Here is an 18,773-nt window from a genome sequence, read left to right as displayed (position 1 = left end):
AATTATTCAAATAAAAAATTGGTGTCTTGCTCTTTGGCCCTTTGTTCACTTAAACGTAATTGAGCATCCTATTTGTCAATACTTTTAGGAACATTCTACAATTTTAGGGGTATATCATGTTTTGTAAAAATTGTCTCTGTTTAATACCGTATAGCAGGTTATTTTTGCAGGTGTAAAATTTTGCAAACTTTACTGAAATTGAATAAGGTTATTATTTTGGAGAATTTAAAATTTTTATCAATACCTTCGCATTTGCACCAAAAATTTAGCAGAATTTATTATAACGATTTTGTTCTATCCGTGCAAATAGGCGAAAATTCACAGAACATTGAAATGTGATAGTTTAAGCAGAACATTGTGTCCTACTGACACACAGTTTTGTTTTTATCTACTGTTTTGAACATAAGGCTTTCAGTTATGAAAATAAATAAGGAAACTCTATAGAAATGCAAGAGTAAATATTTATTCAGATTAATTGTTTTTTTTCTTCTGATGACATTGTAAAGAACTGCTAAATATGTTGATTTGAAATTAAATAATAATTGCATTCCTATGAGTTTTGAGGCCTTATTTATTTGTTTATTAGGACACCCTGCATATGCTGGTAGTGGTATCAACCCTGATATTCATATGTTGAAGACATCATTTTTCAATCAGTTTAATTGAAGTCTGGAGCTGGCATGTCAGTTAACTGCTAGTAGTCTGGTGTTATTTATGTATTATTGTCATTTTGTTTCTTTTCTTTGGTTACATCTTCTGACATCAGACTCAGACTTCTCTTGAACTGAATTTTAATGTGCGTATTGTTATGCGTTTACTTTGCTGCATTGGCTAGAGGTATAGGGGGAGGGTTGCGATCTCACAAACATGTTTAACCCCGCGGCATTTTTCACCTGTCCCAAGTCAGGAGCCTCTTGTTAGTCTTGTATAATTTTAACTTTTAGTTTCTTGTGTACAATTTGGAGTTTAGTATGGTGTTCATTATCACTGAACTAGTTTATATTTGTTTAGGGGCCAGCTGAAGGACGCCTCCGAGTGCAAGAATATCTTGTTGCATTGAAGACCTGTTGTTGACCTTCTGCTGTTGTCTACTCTATGGTCGGGTTGTTGTCTGTTTGGGACATTCCCCATTTCCATTGTCAATTTTATTTTAGTAGATAGAACCTGGTATTTCCTGATTAACCAGGCATGTGCTCACAGGTTTATAGTTTGAAAAAGCTTGAAGTTTTATTTCAGTTAGTTGGAAATTATTTAAGTATTTTGTGTGTTCACATATGAATGTACAAGGTATTCTGTTTCAGTGTAAGTTTTTCCTTATAAATACTTATTTAAGTCATAAAAACCAATTAGTGTCACTAACTTTGATTTAAGTTTTGATGTATTTATATATATAGGAGTCAGGTAGATGAAACCAACAGCCAGCATGAACAGTATGCTGTTACACTACTCGTCAGCCTGTTACAACTCATACAACAGAAGTCAGATGAGCTTCCTACAACAGGAGATTACTTTTTACTAAAGTTACGTTTCCAAAATGTGATAGACCAGTTACGAGTATGTATGACATAGACATTTTTTAACTGAGTTTGCAATTAGCATTACTGTTACAGTTAATAAAAATAATAAGATGTGGTATGATTGAGATAACTCTCCACCAGAGGCCAAATGACGTAGAAGTAAACTTTACATTTGTAGGTCATTGTATGGCCTTGAATAATTATCAAAACCTAACGTGACTGCATAGCAAGTAATATAGATAATATTGAAACAGCTTCATGAAACAGATTTGGATGATATACCTCATGCTCAAAAGCTATATTGTTTAACTTTGTAGGAAACATATGAGCCTTCACCATTAGCATTTGTTAAAACTGTAAAGAGTTGTCTGACCTTAGAAGAATCTCTGGTAAACCAGGCAGAGAATGTAAGTTTATCATTAATAAGTGACGTTTTGTTGAAGTAAAAATTTGATTTTGCTTATGTTTATACACTTTTTTATACGACCGCAAAATTTGAAAAATTTTTCGTCGTATATTGCTATCACGTTGGCGTCGTCGTCGTCGTCGTCGTCGTCCGCCGTCCGAATACTTTTAGTTTTCGCACTCCAACTTTAGTAAAAGTGAATGGAAATCTATGAAATTTTAACACAAGGTTTATGACCACAAAAGGAAGCTTGGTATTGATTTTAAGAGTTTTGGTCCCAACATTTTAGGAATTAGGGGCCAAAAAGGGCCCAAATAAGCATTTTCTTGGTTTTCGCACTATAACTTTAGTTTAAGTTAATAGAAATCTATGAAATTTTGACACAAGGTTTATGACCACAAAAGAACGGTTGGGATTGATTTTGGGAGTTTAGGTTTCAACAGTTTAGGAATTAGGGGCCAAAAAAGGGCCCAAATAAGCATTATTCTTGGTTTTCGCACAATAACTTTCGTTTAAGTAAATAGAAATCAATGAAATTTAAACACAATGTTAATGACTACAAAAGGAAGGTTGGTATTGATTTTGGGAGTTTAGGGCCCAACAGTTTAGGAATTAGGGGCCAAAAAGGGACCCAAATAAGCATTTTTCTTGGTTTTCGCACCATAACGTTAGTATAAGTAAATAGAAATCTATGAAATTTAAACACAAGGTTTATGACCATAAAAGGAAGGTTGGTATAGATTTTGGGAGTTTTGGTCCCAACAGAATAAGGGGCCCAAAGGGTCCAAAATTAAACTTTGTTTGATTTCATCAAAATTGAATAATTGGGGTTCTTTGATATGCCGAATCTAACTGTCATGATTGTGTATGTAGATTCTTAACTTTTGGTCCCGTTTTCAAATTGGTCTACATTAAGGTCCATAGGGTCCAAAATTAAACTTAGTTTGATTTTGACAAAAAATGAATCAGTTAGGTTCTTTGATATGCTGAATCTAAAAATGTACTTAGATTCTTGATTATTGGCCCAGTTTTCAAGTTGGTCCAAATCGGGGTCCAAAATTAAACTTTGTTTGATTTCATCAAAAATTGAATAAATGGGGTTCTTTGATATACCAAATCTAACTGTGTATGTAGATTCTTCATTTTTGGTCCTGTTTTCAAATTGGTCTACACTAAAGTCCAAAGGGTCCAAAATTAAACTTAGTCTGATTTCAACAAAAATTGAAATCTTGGGGTTCTTTGATATGCTGAATCCAAAAATGTACTTAGATTTTTGATTATGGGCCCAGTTTTCAAGTTGGTCCAAATCAGGATCTAAAATTATTATATTAAGTATTGTGCAATAGCAAGTCTTTTCAATTGCACAGTATTGCGCAATGGCAAGAAATATCTAATTGCACAATATTGTGAAATAGCAAATTTTTTTTTAATTAGAGTTATCTTTCTTTGTCCAGAATAGTAAGCAAGAAATATCTAATTGCAAAATATTGTGCAATAGCAAGATTTTTTTTTAATTGGAGTTATCTTTCTTTGTCCAGAATCAACTTAAATCTTTGTTATATACAATATACAATGTATATTCACTTTTTACTACCAACTGATAAATTATAATAAATAACATTCAGTGATAACAAGCAGTTTTTTTTACATCTTAATATTTTATGATGTATTTAAATGAGTAGTTATTGTTGCAAACTCCATTAGAAATTTTAATTGAGATTAGTTTTGGAATAAGGGAAAGGGGGATGTGATTAAAAAAATTGGGTTCAATTTTTCTCATTTGAAATTTCATAAATAAAAAAAAAATTTCTTCAAACATTTTTATGCCCCACCTACGATAGTAGAGGGGCATTATGTTTTCTGGTCTGTGCGTCTGTCCGTCCGTCCGTCTGTCCGTTCGTTCGTCCGTCCGTTCGTCCGTCCGTCTGTCCCGCTTCAGGTTAAAGTTTTTGGTCAAGGTAGTTTTTGATGAAGTTTAAGTCCAATCGACTTCAAACTTAGTACACATGTCCCCTATGATATGATCTTTCTAATTTTAATGCCAAATTAGAGTTTTTACCCCAATTTCACGGTCCACTGAACATGGAAAATGATAGTGCGAGTGGGGCATTCGTGTACTGAGGACACATTCTTGTTTTGAGAGGATTAATATTCAACAGCATAGTGAATTGCTCTAAGAGAAAACAAAAATTTTAAGTTCATTAGAACACATTCATTCTGTGTCAGAAACCTATGCTGTGTCAACTATTTAATCACAATCCAAATTTAGAGCTGAATCCAGCTTGAATGTTGTGTCCATACTTGCCCCAACCGTTCAGGGTTCAACCTCTGCGGTCGTATAAAGCTACGCCCTGCGGAGCATCTGGTTTTGCATATTACTTTTATTGTATGATTTTCAAGATATTAATTTTACAAGGACCTGCATCTCACGCTTTATAGAAATTGGTGTTGTTGTTTCTAGTTTAATTCTTGAACAATAATTGTTGTAAAGTCATAAACTTATAAAAGTACAATCATGCACTAACAATACATTTTGTACAATCATACAGTTTTTAAAGCAATTGCTTTTATGCCATCGCGTATGGCCATCTTTGTGACCCAGATCAGAGACTCCGCCCAGATCAAGCCATAGTATTTTGTTAAACAAGCTCCTGGTCTGTCATTCTTTAACACCTATGTATGTTTTCTAATGCAATACATAGCTTGAAACTTTAAAAAAAACGTTAGTGGATTTAAGAAGTTTCAGAATATGTTCTTGTAGATGTATTTTTGTATTTAAAGGGTCAACCGTTTGACTATCAAATAAAATAGAAGTCCGAGTGAAAAAAAAGTACATTTTTATAACTGCGATTCCGTTTTCCGCCGTTCGTACGATGTTTCAACAAAATATGGATTCATTTCAGTTGTTGATTTAGTATTGAAAATTTAACTGAATTATCTCCTATTAAATACGGTTTTATATGTTTAATTTGTGTATCTTTAAGAGGTCGGGTGCTCTTGTTCATTCATAAAATTATCGTTCATTCATACATTTATCGTAAAATCAAAATCACTACACAGGTTAATGCGTAGTGTCAAATGATTACCTGTAATCTAAAAATAGACAAACTTTGTTTGCGCAAATAATTTAGCGGAACGAAACCCTGATTGAAAACACATAACAATAAGTTCGTTTTCCTTTTCTGTCAAAACTCCGTAATATTTATTGATCACCTTACTAATGAAATGGACCCGTCCAAACGTAGTAGATGCCAAGTCGGTCCAGATGAAGAGATATTTCAATTTGGAATTTTCTAGTTACATAGATTGAAAAAAAGTATGTCTTTTTAAATATCATGATCAAAACTGGGTATGCATAATAAATGTCAGATGAAACCATTATCCTCGTCTTTTCAGTGAACAAGTCTACTACGTTTGTTGACATTCGACGGTCCACCGTGTTAGCAATTTTATTTCATATGTTTTCGAAATATTTAAGATCATTTTTCGCAATGTTTCCTGAAAATTGATAAATATCAAAGCAACGTAGAGCTGTTTGTTCTTGTTCGTATAATAAAATTGAGAATGGAAATGGGGAATGTGTCAAAGAGACAACAACCCGACCATAGAAAAACATACAACAGCAGAAGGTCACCAACATATCTTCAATGCAGCGAAAAATTCCCGCACCCAGAGGCGTCCTTCAGCTGGCCCCTAAACAATATATATACTAGTTCAGTGATAACGATTTAATGTCATGTTTGTCTGTGACTACCCCCCTTTTCGGGATTGCATGAGAATTATAGTTATCTCGTACCCACATGCACTTGTTTCTATCCATAGGAAGGTCGACTATCCATATAAAACTATTTTGGATAGAAACAAGTGCCTGTGCTCGTACCGCATCAGAAGGACACATTTCAACTGAGCAATAATGTTTGGAACTTAGTTTTAAAAATGATGACAAAGTACCATTATGAAAATATTTTTATTAAGCTGAAATATATATTTATTCTTTACATGTTTATGTCTTGTAAGATATTTTATTTCTTTCCCGTTTTTTAACATTTGCGTCTGGAAAGTTGAAATGTTTTAACTTAATCATTTGTGTTAATGGTTAAATATAAATTAATAATGAAAATTGTTAAAATTAAATCAATAAAGGAAATTATTGCCCAGTTACAAACACTACCAGGGGATAATCCATGATGATTTATTTTTGAGTTATATGTTTCAGCACATGTATATTTGACCCTAACTTTAGCCTGGTAAACGTGTTGTCTCCTTGTGAAATATAAAACATATTAAAAATGACTTTCTGCTAAAGTCTTTTATTTATATAAAGTTAAAACCTTCTTACTTCTAACTAGACAACACTCGTGTCAGGTTTAATTATTATATATATGATGAAAAATAAAAGTCCCCAAACATTAACATGACAGCAATTGCTTTTACAGCCTTTAATTATAAATTTTGCACAGTCATACACTAACGATAAATCTTGTACAGTCATTCACTTATAATAATCGTTTTCATACACTTTTATGATAAATGTTGTAAAGTCATTCACTTATAATAAATTTTGTACAGTCATGCACTTGTAATATATGTTGCAGTCATACACTTGTAATAAAAGTTCTACAGTCATTCACTTATAATAAATGTTGTACAGTAATACCCTTGTATAAATATTGTACAGTCATACACTTATAATAAATTTTATTTATACACTTGTAATAAAAGTTGTATAGTCATATAATAAATGTTATAGTCGTACACTTACAACAAATGTTGTACAGTCATACACTTACAACAAATGTTGTACAGTCATGCACTTGTAATAAAAGTTGTGTAGTCATATAATAAATGGTGTACAGTCGTACACTTATGATAAATGTTGTACAGTCATTCACTTATAATAAATGTTGTACAGTCATACACTTGTAATATATGTTGTAGTCATACACTTGTAATAAAAGTTGTACAGTCATTCACTTATGATAAATGTTGTACAGTAATACCCTTATGATAAATGTTGTACAGTCATACCCTTATAATAAATGTTGTACAGTCATACCCTTATAATAAATGTTGTACAGTCATACCCTTATGATAAATGTTGTACAGTCATACCCTTATAATAAATGTTGTACAGTCATACCCTTATAATAAATGTTGTACAGTCATACACTTAATATAAATGTTGTACAGTCATACACTTATGATAAATATTGTACAGTCATACACTTGTAATAAATATTGTACACTTATAACAAATGTTATACGAAAATGGCTTATATAACACATGTTAGCATCGTTTGTTTACGTTTCCTTGTTTGTGATGATTTTCAGTGTCACAGGCGTGTATTTTCCCGTAAAATGCTTTTATTCAGACGTCATAGCTCTATGACGTCAGGTAGTTCATTCATGAAAAAGCATATGACGTGGGAGTACGATCAGAATAGACCAAACAATATATTCATATTTTACCACAGGTGGGTACTCAAAGCGTTTGAAGGACGTCATGTTAGAATAAATGTTATAGTCGTACACTTACAACAAATGTTGTACATTCATACACTTACAACAAATGTTGTACATTCATACACTTGTATAGTCATATAATAAATGGTGTACAGTTGTACACTTATGATAGTACAGTCATGTACTAACAATAAATGTTGTACAGTCATACACTTTTAATTCATGTTGTACAGTCATACACTTGTAATAAATGTTGTACAGTCATACCCTTATAATAAATGTTGTACAGCCATACACTTATAATAAATGTTGTACAGTCAGTACACATGTAATAAATATACAGTCATACACTTATAATAAATATTGTACAGTCAGTACACTTGTAATAAGTGTTGTACAGTCATACACTTATTATAGCACAGTCATGCACTAACAATAAATGTTGTACAGTCATGCACTTATGATAGATTGTGTACATCCATACACTTATAATAAAGGTTGTACAGTCATACACTTATAATAAATGTTGTTCAGTCATTCACTTACAATCAATGTTGTACAGTCATACACTTGTAATAAATGTTAAGTTAAGTATGTCTGCTTGACATGTTTTGGGATTTTTGTCAGATTTTCTTAATCCTCTGGTTTTATCAATTTTAATGCCTTAACAAATTTTGCCCATTGATCTCTATTTGTCTGTTTATAAATCTTTATCATGTATAATTATAAGCCATCTGTGAAATTCTTATAAAATCTTTGTTATTTTTAGCTCACCTGGTCCGTCGTCGTTAACTTTTACAAAAATCTTTTCCTCTGAAACTACTCTGAAACTACTGGGCCTAATTAAACCAAACTTGGCCACAATTATCATTGGGATATTTAGTTTAAAAAATGTGTCTGATGACCCAGTTAACCAACCAAGATGGCCACCATGGCTAAAAATAGAACATGGGTGTAAAATGTAGATTTTGGCTTATATCTCTGAAACCAAAGCATTTAGAGCAAATCTGACATGGAGTGAAATTGTTTATCAGGTCAAGATCTGTCTGCTCTAAAATTTTCAGATGAATCGTAGAACCTGTTGTTGGGTTGCTGCCCCTAAATTGGTAATTTTAAGGAAATTTTGTCGTTTTTAGCTCACCTGGCCCGAAGGGCCAAGTGAGCTTTTCCCATCACTTGGCGTCCGTCGTCCGTCGTCGTCCGTCGTCCGTCGTCGTTAACTTTTACAAAAATCTTCTCCTCTGAAACTACTGGGCCAAATTAAACCAAACTTGGCCACAATCATCATTGGGGTATCTAGTTTAAAAAATGTGTGGCGTGACCCGGCCAACCAACCAAGATGGCCGCCATGGCTAAAAATAGAACATAGGGGTAAAATGCAGTTTTTGGCTTATAACTCAAAAACCAAAGCATTTAGAGCAAATCTGACATGTGGTAAAAGTGTTTATCAGGTCAAGATCTATCTGTCCTGAAATTTTCAGATGAATCGGACAACCTGTTGTTGGGTCGCTGCCCCTGAATTGGTAATTTTAAGGAAATTTTGCTGTTTTTGGTTATTATCTTGAATATTATTATAGATAGAGATAAACTGTAAACAGCAATAATGTTCAGCAAAGTAAGATTTACAAATAAGTTAGCATGACCAAAATGGTCAGTTGACCCCTGAAGGAGTTATTGCCCTTTATAGTCAATTTTTAACCATATTTTCGTAAATCTTAGTAATCTTTTACAAAAATCTTCTTCTCTGAAACTACTGGGCCAAATTAAACTAAACTTGACCACAGTCATCATTGGGGTAACTTGTTTAAAAAATGTGTGACGTGACCTGGCCAATCAACCAAAATGGCTGCCACAGCTAATAATAGAACATAGGGGTAAAATGCAGTTTTTGGCTTATAACTCAAAAACCGAAGCATTAAGAGAAAATCTGACAGGGTTTAATTGTTTATCAGGTCAAGATCTATCTGCTCTGATGTTTTCACATGGATCGGATAACCCGTTGTTAGGTTACTGTCCTGAATTGGTAATTTTAAGGAAATTTTGCCGTTTTTTGTTATTATCTTGAATATTATTATAGATAGAGATAAACTGTATACAGCAATAACGTTCAGCAAAATAAGATCTACAAATAAGTTTCATGACCAAAATAGTCAATTGACCCCTTAAGGAGTTATTGCCCTTTATAGTTAATTTTTAACATTTTTCATAAATTTTTGTTAATTTTTAGAAAATATTTTCCACTGTAATTACTGGGCCAAGTTCATTATAGATAGAGATAATTGTAGCAACAAGAATGTTCAGTAAAGTAAGATCTACAAACACATCACTATCACCAAAACACAATTATGTCATGAATTTATCCGTGTCCATTGTTTAATATGCACAAGACCAAGGTGAGCGACACAGGCTCTTTAGAGCCTCTAGTTTGTTATTATCTTGAATATCATTATAAATAGGGGTAAACTTTGAAGAGCAATAATGTTCAGCAAAGTAAGAATTACAAATAAGTCAACATGATCGAAATGGTCAATTGATCCCTTAAGGAGTTATTGCCCTGTATAGTCAATTTTTAACAATTTTTCATAAATTTTTGTAATCTTTTACAAAAATCTTCTCCTCTGAAACTACTAAGGCAAATTTAACCAAACTTGTCCACAATCATCATTAGGGTATTTAGTTTTAAAAATATGTCCGTTGACCCGGCCAGCAAACCAAGATGGCCACAATGGCTAAAAATAGAACATAGGGGTAAAATATAGATTTTGGCTTACAACTCTGAAACCAAAGCATTTAGAGCAAATCTGACATAGAGTAAATTTGTTTATCAGGTCAGATCTATCTGGTCTGAAATTTTCAGATGAATTGGAGAACCTGTTGTTGGGTTGCTATCCCTTAATTGGTAATTTTAAGGATGCTGTTTTTAGCCCAGCTGGCCCAAAGGGCCAATTGAGCTTTTCTCATCACTTGGGGTCCATTGTCGTATTTCGTTGTTAACTTTTACAAAAATCTTCTCCTCTGAAACTACTGGGCCAAATTAAACCAAACTAGGCCACAATCATCATTAGGGTATCTAGTTTAAAAAATGTGTCCGATGACCCAGCCAACCAACCAAGATGGCTGCCATGGCTAAAAATAGAACATAGGGGTAAAATGTAGATTTAGAAAATTTTCCCTCCAAATTTCAATGGGTAATATCTCGAAAACAAGCAAATATATCTATATTTTATTTTTTCCTTTTTTGGTTCATTCATTAATCCAATATCAATATATACTTATGTTAATAAAAGCTTGTTATTTTGAAACTGAGTAGCGATCTTCCTTAAGTGTTTTGATATTATATAGATGAACAGTCCTTGAACCCTAGGGATTCAAACCTTATAGCCACTGCTACCCGATTAAACATAATCAAGTGGCCAATAAAGACACTTAAAGTAAACAAAATTGATTAAATTAATTTTTGAAATATGCTGAATAATTTTCTCTTTTGTGAGGTTTGACTAAGTAGCATTTTTTGGCTGTTTAATTAAAAGAAAGGCACATGATTTGTCTTTTGCTCTCTTTGTATAATTTTTTATTTTATAATTTTTTATTTTATTTTCTAGCCTTCACTAGTTATAGAAGATCCAACAGTGCAGCAACTGGCAACTAACAAACAGATATCTAAAGACATAGACACCCTTCAAACATGGACTTCGGTATAGTTTAAATAACTGTAAACAGAAGATTAAGTCAATCGTCCTGAAGAGCAAGAAAAAAACTGGAATATTCATTCATAAATTATAATAATAATTTGAAGCAACAGTTGCTCTATTAGATATTTAAATATAGGAGTATATAAAAATATAAAAATTATATTGGTAAATCTTTGATTTATCATTCCTTCAGGGAATTTGTTTTCACTTTTGGATTTTTTTGTAACTATACCTTTTGAAGATCTTTTGGATACATCTAAATCATAAGCCAAAAAATGGAAATTGCAATTTTTGCAGCTTGAAATTTTTTACCATCACACACCGCTAATATTGGATCTTAGTAAATTCTGAGTGAAATAAAATCTGTATGAAAGAGTTTTTTGTGTATTATTACAGGTGACAGACACAGAAATAAAACAACTACAAGATAAACAGGAAGCATTGATTATACACTGGAAAAATTCACCAAACATTACAGGTACTTATACATTGAAGTTCATAGGAAAAGGAGCTTGTGATATATTATTGTCTGTCAATAACTACTCCAGTGTTTAATTATGATATTGTAAAACAGAATGTACACACTGATTTTGTTTCTTATCATTATAAGTTCATATATATATACAACTCGTCTAAACATCAACCCAACAATGTTAGATCTGTAAATTTGCTTTCGCAAATTTTTGGTTCTTCCCTCGCCGGGATTCGAACCCATGCTACTGTGATATATATATATACTGTGAAAGGACTGAAATTATAACTGATGTAAAATTTCCCTGTCTACAGTACTCAGATATATATATATATATATATAATTTCCCTGTCTACAGTACTCAGATATATATATATATATATATAATTTCCCTGTCTACAGTACTCAGATATATATTATATATATATATATCTGAGTACTGTAGACAGGGAAATTTTACATCAGTTATAATTTCAGTTCTTTATATATATATATATCTGAGTACTGTAGACAGGGAAATTTTACATCAGTTATAATTTCAGTTCTTTATATATATATATCTGAGTACTGTAGACAGGAAAATTTTACATCAGTTATAATTTAAGTTCTTTCACAGTAAGAATTGAAACCTGAAAAATCAAGGAAAGTTATGCGTAAGGAGAAAGGCAGAGGGGCAGATTGGAGGCTGCCAAAAAGTGGCTGTTCAAAATTATATGAGTTTTTTACCACATTCATTTTTAGTCACAAACCTATGCTATTTCAAATATTGAATCACATTCCAAATTCAGAGCTGTTTTTAGCTTAAATGTTGTGTCCATACTTGCTGAACTGTTCAGGGTTCGACCTCTACAGGAAAAATTGGTTTGTTATCACTCTGACAGCCTCTTGTATCACTTGATTAACATGTAAAGCTGCTCACTTTCTTAATCATTTTATATAAAATTTATGTTGGCAAAGGAGATTGTGTTTGTAAATTGTGAAAAAAAGAGGAGGCACGAAAAATATCTAAGTCTACAGTAGTCTTATACCGATTCCTCGATATTTGGATATCTTTCATTTAAAACAATGTTTCATTTTAAAATGTATAACAGTGTAACTTACCTAATCCGACACTCGAGTATTCCATCATCCTGCTTTAACCGACACATTTTCACGGTCCCAAAATATGCCAATCCTTGCAGAAAAAACCTGAGTATTACAACACCCTGCTTGATTCGACATTTTTTTCTGGTCACCCAGTGTGTCTGATTACACAGGTTACACTGTAATGTGCTTTATATAGACTGAAATGTGGGTCTATGTACTTTTGTTGAGATTTCATTTTGTATGTATCTCCAGCACAACTTGGCAATGCCTTAAATCAGTTACAACAGAAATTGGAGTTTGCTAAAACCCAGATACAGCAATGGCAACAAGGGGGAGATAATCAGCATGAGTTAGAGAAACTGAGGAATGAGAAAGAAGAGCTGATGAACAAGGAAAAAGAAATTTCAGCACAGCAAAAAAATGTTCAGACAGAATTATCAGCCAAGGCTCAAGAAGTTATGGAACTTCGTTCGGTAATTAGAGGAAATAAAATTTTATAACCATTGCTTGAAAGTCATATGTTATTATTTAAGTATACTTTTTACATTTCTAGATGGTATTTTATATTAATTGCAATTGATATATTTTTTACTTCATGGTTTCAATTTAAAATTGTTTTGAGAAAACTTTGGTTTGATCATATTGCTTAAAATTTAGCAGAAAAAAAACATTTGAAGTTATCGATTGTTGGTATTAGCTTCTTATAGTATTATGTACTTAAAACTAGTGTTGTCAAATCGTACACTTTTACCTAACCAGTTACTCGTATAATCGTTCGACCGATTAACCGGTTAACCGGTAGTTGAAGTTTATGTTTGAAGGCCTTATCAAAAGTACCCTACACATCGATATAAGAAGATGTGGTATGAGTGTCAATGTGACTACATTCCATCCATGTCATACATTTACGTTTTTATAATACGATGAATTGAAATTTGGCCTTTGGTTTTAAAAGGCTTGTCTGTGAAGATTCCTGTCGAAGTTTGACTTTTGATAATCAAATACACGGTGTCAATTATGGCGTTTGTACTAACTTCAAATTGAAAAATAAAAAAAAACGTCTTGATCTCGTAGAATTGAATATGTCTGGAACCGATGATTCTTCCATTTTGTCTTGTTGTCTCCAAAAATAATGTGAGTTGTTTCAATTAAAATTGATTAATCCTGATATTCGTACCATCAAGTATACATTGATTACATTCACGTTGGCTTGCTTTTACAGTTTTTGATTTAGCATTTAGTTATGACAAAGACTTGCACGACGGAGATTTCACATTCAGATGTAGGTCTACACAATATAAGATCAAAAGTGAAATAACCGGTTAGCTTTTTTGGTATTCGGTATTCGGTCGTTCGAACGGTTAACCGTTTAACCGGTTAACCGTCGACAACACTACTTAAAACATAATCAGTTTTTATAGATAAATATTTAAAATTTGTTGTTTGACAAATCCTCTGATTTATTAAAGAAATAGTATGTTGTAATAGGGAGCCGAAGCATATGTTTATCTCTTGAATTGTCATAAATCAACATCCAAAGAATCAGTACTGTCAATAGACCACTTTCGAGTTCATCCGTCACCGGAAAAAACTCGTCAATTATACGCGCCTTTATGACGTCATTTACCAGATAGAGGGGGTCGCCTGTATCCCTGCACTATTTACGTTCATCAAGCGTCTTAGTGATCCTCATTGTGCAGGATAAACTAGAAATAATGGTTGTTCTGTAGGTAGTTAATCACAATTCCCTAATGACAGCAATGCTGATTGTCAATTTTGATAATTCAATTTGCCGAATAATTTGTACAATATAGAATTATAGTTTTCCAACCACTCGCTCAACATTGGAATGGAAGTAACGACGCCCCTAAATGCAAAAATGACGTTCACTAAAACCCGAGTTGTTGACAGAAATGCATGGAACTCGAAAGTTGTCTATTGTCATCAGTTATTGTCATAAAGAAGAATCAGATCTGTTGCTCTGAAGCTGCCAAGCATCTCTATACATAACTTGTCTCTTATTATACTTTTTAAGTACAAAAAAATACAACACAAAAATTATTGAATTCTGAAAGGGGCTATTTGCTATCCAACTCTAAATATCCTGTAAGAATTGTAAATGATTACATCTAAAGCCAACAAACATGGCTGCCAGCTTGCCACATTACTAGAATTATAAAATTTTATCATTTAGACGTTACTTAACAAATACAAGAAATCATTCCTGTTTTTGGAAGATGTGCAAAAAAAAGTGATTGATGTAGAGTTGATTGCATGGAAACGTAAACAACAGTTGTCTGGGAATGGTGCACCAATAGAGGAGAAACTTTTAGACAGACTACAGTCATGGTATGTTATTTTCTCCAAAAACAAACAACAATTTTTTATTTAAAACCGTTTTGCTTATTTTACAATTATTTATGATATAAACCTTTGAAATTTGCCTTCAATGTCAAGTTATAAATTTAATGCTGCAGAATGCAAGATGGGTATGCTAGTCTGTATAAAACTACATGATTATTGACATTTTTCATTCAGATTTTTTATAACTTTTCAAGTTATGTTTTACCAATTACACAAAAGATTTTATTAATAGCATAATTTACATGAAGTTAAAGAGAAACAATATGCATTTTAAAATTACACTCCAAAAAGGAGGTTTATTTTACTCTGTCTTTGTTTTACTATTTTTAGCACATGCAAAATCTATAGTTGGATTTAAGGTCTAGAAATTTAATCTTTAATTAAAAATATGTCCATGTTACAGGAGTGAAAGCTTGGCAGAAATCATCTGGAAAAGTCGACAACAGATTTTACAGTTTGAAGTTTTACGTACTCGTCTCCCACTGAACACCTCAACAGAGAACCAGTCTGACATATTACCAGACTTGAATCAGAAGATTACAGCACTATTGTCATCTTTAGTTACAAGGTATTTAAAAATTATAAGGTCGCTGAACACATAACTTACATATTTATGTTAGACTTTTTATGCCCAACCTAGGGCATTATGTTTTTCTGTCTGTGTGTCTGTTGTTCGTTCGTTTGTCCCTCTAAATTTTTTGGTCAAGGTAGTTTTTGCTAAATCAACTCAATCCAATCAAGTCCAATCAACTTGAAACTTAGTACACATGTTTCCTATGATATGATCTTTCTAATTTTTATACCAAGTTAGAGTAACTTTTTGTTGCAATTTCACAGTCCACTGAAAATAGAAAATGATAGTTTTGAGTGGGGCATCCGTGTACTATGGACACATTTTTAGCTCACCTGGCCGAAAGGCCAAGTGAGCTTTTCTCATCACTTGGCGTCCGGCGTCGTCGTCCGTCGTCGTTGTCCGTCGTCCGTCGTCGTCCTGCGTTAACTTTTACAAAAATCTTCTCCTCTGAAACTACTGGGCCAAATTTAACCAAACTTGGCCACAATCATCATTGGAATATCTAGTTTAAAAAATGTGTCCGGTGACCCGGCCAACCAACCAAGATGGCCACCATGGCTAAAAATAGAACATAGAGGTAAAATGCAGTTTTTGGCTTATAACTCAAAAACCAAAGCATTTAGAGCAAATCTGACATTGGGTAAAATTGTTCATCAGGTCAAGATCTATCTGCCCTGAAATTTTCAGATGAATCGGACATTTCATTGTTGGGTTGCTGCCCCTGAAATGGTAATTTTAAGGAAATTTTGCTGTTTTTGGTTATTATCTTGAATATTATTATAGATAGAGATAAACTGTAAACAGCAATAATGTTCAGCAATGTAAGATCTACAAATAAGTCAACATGACCAAAATGGTCAGTTGACCACTTTAGGAGTTATTGCCCTTTATAGTCAATTTTTAACCATTTTTCGTAAATCTTAGTAATCTTTTAGAAAAATCTTCTCCTCTGAAACTACTGGGCCAAATTTAACCAAACTTGGCCATAATCATCATTGGGGTATCTAGTTTAAAAAATGTGTCTGGTGCTTTGCCCAACCAACCAAGATGGCTGCCATGGCTAAAAATAGAACATAGGGGTAAAATGCAGTTTTTGGCTTATAACTCAAAAACCAAAGCATTTAGAGCAAATCTGACATGGAATAAAATTGTTCATCAGGTCAAGATCTAGCTGCCCTGAAATTTTCAGATGAATCGGACATTCCGTTGTTGGGTTGCTGCCCCTGAAATGGTAATTTTAAGGAAATTTTGCTGTTTTTGGTTATTATCTTGAATATTATTATAGATAGAGATAAACTGTTTACAGCAATAATGTTCAGCAAAGTAAGATCTACAAATAAGTCAACATGACCAAAATGGTCAGTTGACCACTTTAGGAGTTATTGCCCTTTATAGTCAATTTTTAACCATTTTTAGCTCACCTGGCCCGAAGGGCCAAGTGAGCTTTTCTCATCACTTGGCGTCCGTCGTCCGTCGTCCGTCGTCGTCGTCGTCGTCGTCGTCGTCGTCGTCCGTCGTCGTTAACTTTTACAAAACTCTTCTCCTCTGAAACTACTAGGCCAAATTAAACCAAACTTGGCCACAATCATCATTGGGGTATTTAGTTTAAAAAATGTGTGGTGTGACCCGGCCAACCAACCAAGATGGCCGCCATGGCTAAAAATAGAACATAGGGGTAAAATGCAGTTTTTGGCTTATAACTCAAAAACAAAAGCATTTAGAGCAAATCTGACTGGGGTAAAATTGTTTATCAGGTCAAGATCTTTCTGCCCTCAAATTTTCAGATGAATCCGACAACCCGTTGTTGGGTTGCTGCCCCTGAATTGGTAATTTTAGGGATTTTTTGCTGTTTTTGGTTATTATCTTGAATATTATTATAGATAGAGATAAACTGTAAACAGCAATAATGTTCAGCAAAGTTAGATTTACAAATAAGTCAACATGACCAAAATGGTCAGTTGACCCCTTTAGGAGTTATTGACCTTTATAGTCAATTTTTAACCGTTTTTCGTAAATCTTAGAAATCTTTTACAAAAATCTTCTCCTCTGAAACTACTGGGCCAAATTAATCCAAGCTTGGCCACAATCATCTTTGGGGTATCTAGTTTAAAAAATGTGTGGCGTGACCCAACCAACCAACCAAGATGGCTGCCATGGCTAAAAATAGAACATAGGGGTAAAATGCAGTTTTTGGCTTATAACTCAAAAACAAAAGCATTTAGAGCAAATCTGACATGGGTTAAAAGTGTTAATCAGGTCAAGATCTATCTGTCCTGAAATTTTCAGATGAATCAGACAACCTGTTGTTGGGTTGCTGCCCCTGAATTGGTATTTTTAAGGAAATTTTGCTGTTTTTGGTTACTATCTTGAATATTATTATAGATAGAGATAAACTGTATACAGCAATAATGTTCAGCAAAGTAAGATTTACAAATATGTCAACACGAACGAAATGGTCAGTTGACCCCTTTAAGAGTTATTGCCCTTTATAGTCAAATTTTAACCATTTTTTCGTAAATCTTAGTAATCTTTTACAAAAATATTCTCCTCTGAAACTACTGGGCCAAATTAAAACAAACTTGGCCACAATCATCATTGGGGTATCTAGTTTAAAAAATGTGTGGCGTGACCAGCCCAACCAACCAAGATGGCCGCCATGGCTAAAAATAGAACATAGGGGTAAAATGCGGTTTTTGGCTTATAACTCAAAAACCAAAGCAGTTAGAGCAAATCTGACATGGGGGTTAAATTGTTTATCAGGTCAAGATCTTTCTGCCCTCAAATTTTCAGATGAATCCGACAACCCGTTGTTGGGTTGCTGCCCCTGAATTGTTAATTTTAGGGAATTTTTGCTGTTTTTGGTTATTATCTTGAATATTATTATAGATAGAGATAAACTGTAAACAGCAATAATGTTCAGCAAAGTTAGATTTACAAATAAGTCAACATGACCAAAGTGGTCAGTTGACCCCTATAGGAGTTATTGACCTTTATAGTCAATTTTTAACCATTTTTCGTAAATCTTAGAAATCTTTTACAAAAATCTTCTCCTCTGAAACTACTGGGCCAAATTAATCCAAACTTGGCCACAATCATCTTTGGGGTATCTAATTGAAAAAAATGTGTCTGGTGACCCCGCCATCCAACCAAAATGGCTGCCACGGCTAAAAATAGAACATAGGGGTAAAATGCAGTTTTT

The 18,773-nt window shown here is 33.2% G+C and overlaps 1 protein-coding gene across 3 annotated transcripts in view; it reads left to right on the top strand.

Moving 5' to 3' along the window:
• The window catches only part of LOC143064482 (signal transducer and activator of transcription 5A-like), a 71,056-nt gene that overhangs the window by 9,128 nt on the left and 43,155 nt on the right, over positions 1 to 18,773 (top strand). For all 3 annotated transcript variants that reach the window (XM_076237338.1, XM_076237336.1, XM_076237335.1), the window contains exons 3-9: positions 1,395 to 1,554; positions 1,835 to 1,924; positions 10,989 to 11,081; positions 11,475 to 11,556; positions 12,889 to 13,109; positions 14,831 to 14,985; positions 15,404 to 15,568. In XM_076237338.1, coding sequence (XP_076093453.1) covers positions 1,395 to 1,554; positions 1,835 to 1,924; positions 10,989 to 11,081; positions 11,475 to 11,556; positions 12,889 to 13,109; positions 14,831 to 14,985; positions 15,404 to 15,568 — 966 coding nt within the window. The remainder of the gene's footprint in view (positions 1 to 1,394; positions 1,555 to 1,834; positions 1,925 to 10,988; positions 11,082 to 11,474; positions 11,557 to 12,888; positions 13,110 to 14,830; positions 14,986 to 15,403; positions 15,569 to 18,773) is intronic.

This window comes from Mytilus galloprovincialis, chromosome 2 (genome assembly GCF_965363235.1).
Source record: "Mytilus galloprovincialis chromosome 2, xbMytGall1.hap1.1, whole genome shotgun sequence".
In the NCBI taxonomy this organism is placed as follows: Eukaryota; Metazoa; Mollusca; class Bivalvia; order Mytilida; family Mytilidae; genus Mytilus; species Mytilus galloprovincialis.
This window is presented reverse-complemented; position numbering and strand designations above follow the sequence as displayed.